Source organism: Achroia grisella, unplaced genomic scaffold (genome assembly GCF_030625045.1).
Source record: "Achroia grisella isolate CSIRO2021 unplaced genomic scaffold, CSIRO_AGI_Agris_v1 utg2172, whole genome shotgun sequence".
In the NCBI taxonomy this organism is placed as follows: domain Eukaryota; kingdom Metazoa; phylum Arthropoda; class Insecta; order Lepidoptera; family Pyralidae; genus Achroia; species Achroia grisella.
The window spans coordinates 448,965-460,971 of NW_026712718.1; the positions used below are offsets into that span (position 1 = coordinate 448,965).

A 12,007-nucleotide genomic window follows, 5' to 3' on the forward strand; every position below is an offset into this window, starting at 1 on the left:
CCGTTAGCAACATGGCAATATGTTTAAACGCCACACCAGGAAGATCACATAACAGACAATTCTCAGTAATAATATTCTCGACAAGTATTTTGATTTATGTACATAACTACACGTAATGCAATATATATATGTAGAAATGAATAATGTACTTGCTTATTTTGCAATACACTTTAAACGTAATTTCACGTAATCTCAATCAGTAATATGTTCGTATTTACATGTTTGATTGTCTGTGTCACATTGATTTGGGTTTGGCGAAACCGGAAATTTATAAAATTACATCGACAGATCGGAGTTCAATACCCAGCTCTACCATTAATTGGACATGCATATATGTTTGTTGGAGATGGGCAAGGTATTGTTTATTTGTTTATTGTAATACTAGCTTTAATTTTATTTAATTTATATTTAGTTTATTCTATTTAACTTTAAAATTATGTATGTAGTTTATGTAAGTGCATCTAGTTTAATATATGGTTATTGTTATGTACATAAATTTTAATTCACGTAATATTTATTATTATTTTCCTTTATTATCATTATATATTTGTTACCTTTTAGTTTTCTCCTGTTCATGTCATTTTACCTACCTGTTCGATGTTTCAATCCGTTTCCCTAAGGTTGCCTTGAAAAGATTGCTTTTAGCAATAAGGCCGCCTTATTGTAACGATACATGTGTCCTTTGTTATATTGTTTGTGCTTCTTCTTTACTGTACGTAGCAAATAAAGTATATTCTATCTATCTATCTATCTATCTTTACCCACGGTTTAACATGCATTAAATTTATAGTCTAGGTGTGTTGTAAAACTGTGTTAATTAAAAAATAAGTGTACAACACTACTCTGTTTCCCAAAACTGTATACTCTGGAAGTACTCTACTCTGTGTCTCTCTAGTTAAGTCTAAAATAAAAAACACATGTAAAATTGTACATTGATCGTTTAATTATAAAATAATAATAGTAAAAATATAACATGTACTAGAACTTACCCGCGGCTTCGCTCGCATTGTGTCCATTACAGAAGTATAGGACATCATTACAGTAATAATCAATATGAAGAATATACTTTATTAGAATACTAGCTACCCACCCCGGCTTCGCACGGGTGTACATGTATTATACATATAAACCTTCCTCTTGAATCACTCTATCTATTAAAAAAAATCGCTTCAAAATCCGTTGTGTAGTTTTATAGATTTAAGCATACATAGGGACGGACAGACAGCGACAGCGACTTTGTTTTAAGCTGAAGCCTTGTGTCGCAGGAATCAGAAATCCTTAATTACAAAAACATTAACTTAAAACAAAATATGATTTAAAAATTTAATCATTAATTCCAGTATATCCTTTGGTATCTTATTGTAAATTTTTATATCTATTCCCATAAAAGACAGACCCACACGAATGAAGATATTTTAATTTGACAAAATAATTAAATTATTTAATAGATACTTTATCTAGAGAATGCTACATTTTAACAGTTCCAAACATTATAATATACTTTGAAATCTTAATTCAAATCCCTGCATAACTACTTTAAAAACATCTTTACTTCAAATATGTTGAATAAAACGTGATCCGTATAACAAATTGCATTCTCAAGTATCCAGGTCAAATTATTCGAAATAAAAACTGTACGGACGTCCAAGGTTCAGACGAGGATAAACGGTCTTTGACAATTTTGTAGCGTGATGGTTTGAATTTGTATTAATTGTAAACATTATATACACGAGACTAGAATAATGTTATTTAAGAGTTCCGTAGAAAAAAATATTAAAATGTATAGACTGCCCCTAGCCACTTGGTGGAATAACATTAAGAAAAAATTACGGGATCTTACCACATTTTATATTTATTTACTGTTCTGGCTACTTCGTCCACGTGGAATTTAACCTTATTTTTCTAAAATAAAAGTAGCCTCAAGAACTAAAAATTATTTTGTTCGTCTTAATTTATTCGTTCCATTTGATACTGATAGGTTCAAACTAATACATTTACATCCTGCATCATCCCTTATTTTATCCCCTTAGGGGTGGAATTTATAAAAATCCTTTCTTAGGGGAAACCTACGTCGTAGTAACTTTATGCATGCAAAGTCTCAGCTCGTTCGGTTTAAAATTGACAAAGTTTCATACAAACTTTCATCCCCTATTTTATCCCCTTGGGGGTAGAATTAGTCAAAATCCTTTCTTAGCGGATGCCTACGTCATAACATCTACCTGCATGCCAAATTTCAGCCCGATCCATCCAGTGGTTTGGGCTGTGCTGTTGAAAGAGCAACGCAGTTTCTTGCTCATTCTTCTTGTTATAAGTCTTAACTTACGAATAAGTGGTAGGATAAAAAAATCACTATTGCCTTCCCGTTATACCATTATTTGTCGTCGGTGCAGTGTCATCTTATACTGATCCCTATCGGCCGTCATATCTGAGCTCACTCTTCTTTTATACATATCGTCTATCACACAATCTATTAAACTTTTTTTGATCGTCCTCTCCTCTCCATCTACACGCACCACACATCCATCTCTCTTTCCATCCATACATGCTAAATATTTGAAATAGTTGTCCAAATCTTATTAATATTATAAACGCGACAGTTTGTGAGTATGGATAGATGTTGGTTATTATTTCACGCAAAAACTGCTGACCGGATTTTGATGAGACTTTATAGTAATATAGCTTATACATCATAATAACAAATAGGCTATAATTTAAAAAGATATAATGTTAATGGAGTAAGTGCGATGCAGACGAAATCGCGCGGGTGAGGTAGTGAATAAAATAATTGCACGAAGGTAATAATAACTGACGGCCTCGGCGGTCTAGCGGTTTAGCACACTGCCTTACTTCCGATGGTCGCGGGTTCGATTCCTCGCACGGCACAAACATTTGTATTCATGAGTACGATTGTTTGTATCGGTCTGGGTATTTTCTATGTATAATATGTATGTATTTACGAAAAAAATATCTATGTATATGTATCAGTTATCTAGTATCCATAACACGAACTTTAGCTAGCTTAACTTGGGTCTAGATGGCGCTGTGTGAATTCTCTTAGAAAAAAAACTTAACAGTTTTTGTTTGCAGCTAAATTGTCAACTTTCAATACATTGAGTGATATTGCTATGAAATTGAATGGCATTGTATCGCTCTGGTTGGGTGATCGATTTTCCCTCAGTAAGTACAAACAAATTCTCTCTATAGAGTACAAACTTGTGGCGGCGGGTGGGCCGGGTACATATGATTGAGTGGGGGAAAGAGAGCAATCCTGTTTCCCCCCCCCTCAATCATATGTACCCGGCCCGCTCAGTCACATTTACACAGTAATGTGGACTGATGATCTTACTGCTAGAAATGTACCATGTCAGATTGCCCATCACGCGGTTCCCCTGGTAACCATCGTGATAAATTCTTAGTGAATATGTCACGATGAGCTAACTGACCTGACCTCATGCTCATCTTATCATCCTCCACTGGTGCTCCGTCAACGTAAACCGTCAGCGAAGGCTGAAGCACCATTTCATTATTATGTATAAAAATATATGGTGGAGTGCAATGATGGCTGGCTCATCCGTCTTACTCGTGGACGCTGCATATGGGGACTGCTCTGTTCGGGTTACGAACACTGATTAGACTATTTGCTTTTAACAAAATTGCTATAGCATATGTTGGAGGTCATTGCATTCTCCCAAATTTAAATTTAAAAATTAATCTGTATTATTGTAAACATGTACAACATATATTTCAAAAGATTACGAGCTGAGTTTCTTGTCAGTTCTTCTCATCTCGAAATCATTCCGAACTGACAGTAGATTTGACATAAAATAAGAGTCTGTAATAGACCGACATGACCAAAGAAAAAAAAAATGTATTGTCTCTTGTTTGAAAGAGAATGTACCTGCAATAATTAGTTTTCTAGTTTCCTATCAGTTCTTCTCATCTCGCAATCATTCCGACCTGACAGTAAATTTGACATATCATTGGAGTCTGTAATAGACCTACACGAACAAAGAAAATAATATGATGTCTCTTCTTTGAAAGATGAATATTTTTCTTTCTGTCTTTACGTGTATTACATTTTCAGTTGTTGTCGACGCGGAAGCGGCCGAATTGGTTTTGGCCAATTGTCTTGAAAAGGATGAATTCAATCTATTCTTTAGGAAACTGCTCGGTAGCGGCTCTATTATGGCGCCAGGTGAGTATGACTACCAGCGACCTTGTCTACCCCGTTTTTTTTTTATAACAAAGGGGACAAACTAGCATGCGGCTCACCTGATGGTAAGTGATTACCGCCGCCCATGAGCACCCGCAACACCAGGGGAATTGCAAGTACGTTGTCGGCCTTTTAAAAAGGAATAAGCTCTTTTCTTGAAGGTTTCAATATCGTATCGGTTCGGAAATGCCATTGCTGGAAGGTGATTCCACAATGTGGTTGTGCGAGGCAAAAAGTTTCTAGAAAACCGCACTGTGGAAGACCGCCATTCATCCAGATGATCAGGATGGTACTTCAGTTTCTGGCGGGTGGTACGATGGTGAAACTCAGCAGCTGGTATTAATCCGAACAATTCCTCAGAACACTCCCCGTGATATATGCGGTAGAAAATACCCCATCCGATCGATCCGGTCGATCGATCGTTCCCCGTCCAATTCAAACAGGGTTTGAAATTACGACAGCCTGAGCTGAGGATTCAAACCCTAGCGATGACCTCAAGCTAAACTCGCAGCTGAAAGCGACGTTGGGGTGGTCGTTAGAACACTTTGGAAAGACATTAACCTGGCTCTGGGGCCGCTCTTAAATAGGGTTGCAGAGGACAGAGCTGGACATTTCGTAAACTACAGAATATACCCCAATCTTGGGAAAAAAGGCTTTATTGCTATAGTATTAAAATTTGATTTTTTATTCTAAGTCGGAGGTGATAAACCACTAGCTACGACGACGGCAGGAGTTGGCCTTCGGCCGCTCCATAAGTTCTAAATTAATCTAATGTATTCTTTAGGAAACTACTCTGTAGTAGGTCTTCTTCTTCTTTTCTTCTTAATATCTCAGTGGTGCAGCGGTTTAGCTCCTTAGCTCCGTGGGTTCAATTCCTCGCACGGTACAAACATTTGCATTCAAGAGTATAGCTGTTTGTATACAGATAGATATATAGATAGTGTTACGGAAGGAAGGACTGTATTAGGGCTGGTTAAAAATGAGACACGTTCCTAGGTGAGGTAAAATAGGTGTAATCAGCTCGCTAGCAAATATAAAGACCATATGGCATAAGAAAACAAACGGTATATAAAAATAGAACGTCAAAATATAAAATTCAAATATATATAAAAAACTATCAAAAAGGTTGCCATCGGCAACAGATAGATATATAGACCGATATATACAGCTATACACTTACGTTACTATACTTATATGTAATATGTATGTATTTAAAAAAATATCTATACATTTATAAGTATCAGTTGTCTAGTACCTATAACCCAAGCTCTGCTTAGCTTGGGACTAGACTAGACCGTGTGAATCTCTGGATTATATTTATTACTAGCTGTCCCGGCAAACGTTGTTTTGCCTTAAAATAAAAAAAAAAAATTTAGGGGTGGACTACCCCTAACATTTAGGGGGATGAAAAATAGATGTTGGCCGATTCTCAGACCTACTCAATACGCTCACAAAATTTCAAGAGAATCGGTCAAGCCGTTTCTGAGGAGTATGGGAACGAAAACTGTGACACGAGAATTTTATCTTATTAACTTACGCGATTACATTTTAGTTTCTGTGTGGCGACCACGACGCAAGCAGATGGCCCCATTTTTTGGAATAACAAACGCAAACCGGTTCCAAGATTCTCTTCTAAAACATAGTGACAACCTGGTGAAGCATCTGGAATCGATGGCAGATACCGAACCCTTCTCAATGTTCGATGTATTTTATCCGTATGCATTTGACACCATCATGGGTGAGTATTTACTCAAATCTATGTGGTATTTATAGAATATAATAGAAATAATCTTTATTTGCTTTTATTTATTTATTTACTAGCTAATCGCCCCGGCTTTGCGCAGGTGTACTTGTATTATATATATAAACCATCCTCTTAAATCACTTTATCTACTATAAAAACCGCTTCAAAATCCGTTGCGTAGGTTTAAAGATTTAAGCATATATAGGGACGGACAGACAGCGATAGCAACTTTATTTTATACTATGTAATGATTTACTTTATTGACCATTAGAATTGGTACAAAAGGTGGACTTAATGGTATAGCATTCTCTCCCAGTCAACCTTAGAGATGTGCAGAGATACATGCATCGGACTAATAGAATTAAAAAAGAATCATAATAAAAAAATACACATAAATACGTACATATATTAATAGAATTGACCTATTTTTTAATACAATAAATACACTAAATACATACTTACATATTATATATAAACTAGCTTTTGCCCGTGGCTTCGCTCCCATTAATTTATCCCCTTAGGGATTGAATTTATCAAAATCCTTTCTTATGGGATACCTACGTCATAGTAGTTTTATGCATGCAAAGTCTCAGCCCGATCGGTTTAAAATTGACAAACGTTCATACAAACTTTCAACCCCTATTTTATCCCCTTGGGGGTAAAATTAATCAAAATCCTTTCTTAGCGGTAGCGATCGTGCTGAAATTTGGCATGCAGGTAGATGTTATATGTTATAGCCTACGTCATAACATCTACCTGCATGCCAAATTTCAGCGCGATCCGTCCAGTGGTTTGGGCTGTGCATTTATATATCACTATATCAGTCAGTCACCTTTGAGTTATATATATTTAGATATATACATACATTAACAATTTATTCAAATATACTTAAAATAAGCACTTAATAATAGACATTTTTTTTTATTCTACTTCTCACTCGGAACGCAGACTCATCACAAGAAGAATGAGCAAAAAAATCGCGTGTTGCTCTTTTAAATAAATATTGTTCTAAGCACAGATAACATAATATTAAATATCTAAGTAAATGCACATTAACAAAGATGCTTATGGGCAGCGAGCAACAGGTAAAAGTGAGTTTTCTCCCGGTTGAAAACACCTATAATTTTTAATTTTTCGGACTGCTCTAATACTGTTGGCCGTAGCTAGCCTTTACAGCTTCACCGGACGATAGGAGGCGAGTGCAGATGGCACTCCAAACCGAAGGATTTATGGAGCGGCTGAAGGCCAACTCCCGCCTGACGGATACGACTTTAGTCTGACGGCTGATAAAAACCATCGCTCCTAAGAATACCCTTAAATTCTTGATCCTGACGGATCTAGGTAGCGAACTTTGATTAAATATATGTGGGTCTTAGCACCTGACACTAGCCGAAAACCTTGTTAATAATGTGAACTGATCATATTGCTAGCAATGTACCATATCAGGTTGACCTCCACGTGGTTCCCCTTTCAATCTATCGTGATAAATTCTTGGTGAACTTGTCACGATGGGCTAACTGACCTGACCTCATGTTCATCTTATCATCCACCACTGGTGCCCCGCCAGCGTAAACCGTTAGCGCAGGCGGGTGCACCATTCCAATATCACACTTAAAAAAATGTGTATTTTGAAAATTGGTATTATTTTGCAGAACTAATACTGGGTCTCACACTAAACTCCCATGAAGAAGAAGACACCAGGGTGTTGAAAGCTGTACCGGACTGCTTCAATAGCGTAGCTTATTTCCTCTTCCAACCGTATCTCCAGTTCGAAATCATTTACACCAGACTACCGATATGGGCGAAGTTCTTAAACGACAAACAAAACATTCAAAGATTAATCGCCAAAGTACGTAAACAATAATAATAACACTAGTCACACCGGTCACACAATGAGTACACACACACACACACACACCCACTCACACACACACACACACACACACACACACACACACACCCACTCACACACTCACACACACTCACACACATACACACACACACACACATACGCGCCCACGCACGCGCTCACACACGCCGTAACAACCAGCCAAAGCTGAGAGACTGGGGCGATGGAGAGAATAATGCTGTATATAATAAATGCTGGAACAATTTACCACCCGCAAAAAATACTATTCAGTCAGTTTCGTCTTTTAAACTGATGTTTAAAACAAAATGATTTTTTAAAAAATATTTACTAAAAGTACAAAAATCTTAAACGTGGCAGATAAATACAGTAGTTATATATACATATATATTGATTAAATAAATAAATATATTCAAGCTATATTACATTAGACAAAAGTCTTTCTATCAACACTTTTATGAAATTTTATACTTATATATTTTTCTTCTATTTATTACACATACTTATAATTCCTCCATTTAACTCATTCTTCATTTTATATATTTAAATTCATCATGAATGCTCTTTCTTTTTTTTCAAGTGGCTCCACTGAAAATCAGCGCTGTAGTGACACGCTGCGGCACCAGCTGAGTGGAAGCCTTTTCAGCAGCGAATTATTAGTTTTTAAGTTTTCTTTTTTACTCTGTACTCTTTTTTATGCTGAATAAATGATTATTGTTATTAATAATAATAATAATAATAATAACATAACACCAGTCACACAATAAGTACACACACACACACTCACTCACACACACACACACTCACTCACACACACACACACACACACATTGCACATACTTGGTTTCGGCCCGTAAGTGTTGGGTAAGGCCCGTGTGTTTGAACGTATTAAATCTGAACCAATTTAAATTAAATTTGGTACATAGATAGTCTGTTCAGGTTGTGAACACTGATTATTTTTTTTTTGTTCTTTGCGATAGCATATGCTGGTCACTCTATGCTCTCAAATTTGAATTTTAATAACTGTATTTATCATAAACATGTTCCACTATTATTTGAAAAAAATACGAGCTGAGATTCTTGTCAGTTCTTCTCATCTCGATATCATTCCGAACTGACGGTAGATTTGACATATCATAAGAGTCTGTAATAGACCTACATGAATAAAGATATTTTGATTTTAATTTTGTGTTTTCGCTACAACATTGCAGTGATACAGAAAATATTATAGTATATATTATAATATTTTTAAAAATATTGTAAACTAAATGTACATGAAACCGTAAAAATATTAGTAGAGTTTCTTGTCAGTTCTCATCTCGATATTATTCCCAACTGACGGTAGATATGACATATCATAAGAGTCTGTAATAGACCTACATGAATAAAGATATTTTGAATTTGAATTTGAATTTGAATCTAGGTCCTAAGGACATAGGCTACCTTTTAATGCGAAAAAAGGGTTGGTTCAGTAAGTAGTGTCGAGACATTTTTCACTGTGTTTCTTGCCAGTTCTTCTCAATTGGATCTATTTGCTGAACTGGATGGTAGGGTAACAATTATAATATAAAAAATTTGACGTTCAAAAGCGGCTAAAATGTCCTACACGAATAATTTATTTTTTTAATTTCAATTTTAAAGCGTGACAGATAGACAGATAGAGAAATATCGGTGACGTCACTCTCCAACAGAAGTGTAAATGTGTTTTAATTAACATATAATTTGTTTTTTAGGTAATGGCCTCTAAACAAAAGTTATATGATGGAAAAAATAACAACGTCGATGGTATGTGATGTTTTGATATTATGAAACGAATAATTCCTATATATGTATTTTTTACATAAGTGTCAGACAAGCATACGGTCTGTCTGATGGTAAACGGTTACCATTTCCTATGGACGCCTTAAATAATAGGAGAGTCAGGTGTGCTCTGCCGACCCCTAAAAAACCTTAATATACCCTTTATAAAAATTATATACATGTTGTCCCGTTGGTCCACTACTTACGGGACAATCTGTATAACTACCCTTACTAATTATAAATGCGAAAGTAAATCTGTCTGTCTGTCTGTTTCGCTTTCTCGCCAAAACTGCAGAATCTAAAAATGAAATTTATTGCACAGATAGTCTTGAACCTGAGAAACATACATACGCTACTTTTTAATGCGAAGAAGGGTTTTAAAGGGTTGAAAAGGGACATTAAAGGTTATATGGAAGTTTCGCCATTTTAAAAGTTAGAAGGTTCAAACTCATTTTCTAGGCTGTTGATTAATATAATTCATCTCTCCCTTTCAACCCCTTACGGGTTGTAAGGGGTTGAAAGGGGAGAAAAAAGGTTGTACGGAAATATCGTTATTTTAAACATGGAAGCTTGAAACTTATTTTTAATTTGTTGATCAAATATGACAATCTAACTGTACTACTATCTGTGTACCAAATTTCATTTAAATCGTTTCAGTAGTTTTGACGTGAAAACGAAACAGACAGACAGAGTTACTTTCGCATTCATAATATTATTAAGTTTTTTAATCATTAACATTTAATTTTTTACTATTTTACAGCAAATATTTCATTGAAATCACTTGTCGATTTCCTGTACTCATCGCCTGATGACAAAAAATTGTCAATTGATGAGATACGAGAGGAATTGTTCGTGATGCTGTTCGGCAGTACTATTCTACCGTGCGTTTCATTATGCTTCACATGCATGATGCTGGCGAAGTATCCAGATGTACAGGAGAAACTTATTCGAGAGTGCGTACCAAACAGTTTTTATTTTATTGAAGACACAGGGTGTACATGTATATAAACCTTCCTCTTGAATCATCTATCTATTAAGTTCTTCTATCTATTAAGAAAACAGCTTCAAAATCCGTTGCGTAGTTTTAAAGATTTAAGCATACATAGGGACTGCAAATTGAACAAGCATATGGCTAATCTAGGCCTATGCACGACAAGTATCTGCAGATTCTGCCAAACTGAAGAGGAAACGCCGCTTCACATCCTATGTGGTTGTAGCCCACTCATGCATAAACGAAATATCTCCTTTGGAAAGTTTACACTCTTTCCCGAGGAGATAAAAACGATCGCTCCTAAGAATATCCTTCAATTCTTGTCCCTGACGGGTCTAGGCAGCGAACTTTGAAACATAGCAAGAACAATAGATCTATGTAGGTCGCAGTGCTACAGGTGCTACACATCTGACAATAGCCCAAACAACCCAATAAAAAAAAAAAAAAAATACATAGGGACGGACAGACAGCGACAGCGACTTTGTTTTATACTATGTAGTGATTTACAAATATTCCATCATATCATAAGCATTACACCCCTTACAAATGTCTATTAAGAGCTGAGATATTCTCCTATACTTGACGACCTCGGATGTCTAGCGGTTTAGCGCACCGCTTTATGTCCGATGGTCACCGGTTCGAGTCCTCGCACGGCACAAACATTTGTATTCATGAGTATGATTGTTTGTATCGGTCTGGGTGTTTTCTATTTATAATATGTGTGTATTTACGAAAAAAAATTTATGTATGTATTTGTATTACTTATCTAGTACAAATGTTTATACACTGTATTTATTTATTATTTACTAGCTACTCGCCCCGACTTCGCACGGGTGTACATGTATTATAGAAACCTTCCTTTTGAATCACTCTGTCTATTAAAAAGAACCGATTCAAAGTCCGTTGCGTAGTTTTAAAGATTTAAGCATACTTAGGGAAATAGGGACGGACAGACAGCGACTTTATTTTATACTATGTTGATGATGATGTTGATGGCGATGAAGATGACGGTGATGATGATGATGATGATGACTTCTCAGGTTAGATGAAGAAAGTAGTCGTTACGAAAAAGGATTAACAAAAAGCAGACCGCATGAGAACAAATATTTGGAGGCGGTCATTAAGGAGACTTTTCGACTGTACCCATCAGTCCCTACTGTGTCCAGGAAAATCGATAAAGATATCGAGATGCGTGAGTATTCGATTTCCCATAACTTTGACGGCCTCACTGACGTAGCGGATAGTACACCGCTTTACTTATTACACGGTCGCGGGTTCAATTCGCACGGTAGAAATATTTGTATATTATACTAGCTACTCGCCTCGGCTTCGCCCGGGTGTATATGTATTATGCATATAAACCTTCCTCTTGAATCACTCTATCTATTTAAA

At 36.0% G+C, this 12,007-nt stretch overlaps 1 protein-coding gene across 1 annotated transcript; it reads left to right on the plus strand.

The window, feature by feature from the left end:
• Positions 1-204: 204 nt before the first annotated feature.
• LOC131842413 (cytochrome P450 4V2-like) lies at positions 205-11,807 on the plus strand (the record flags this gene model as incomplete). Its single annotated transcript, XM_059190946.1, has 7 exons — positions 205-355; positions 4,085-4,195; positions 5,766-5,951; positions 7,610-7,806; positions 9,558-9,609; positions 10,385-10,577; positions 11,656-11,807. Coding segments are annotated over exons 1-7 (1,042 nt in total), but the record flags the coding sequence as incomplete, so codon positions are not given.
• Between the last annotated feature and the right edge of the window lie 200 nt (positions 11,808-12,007).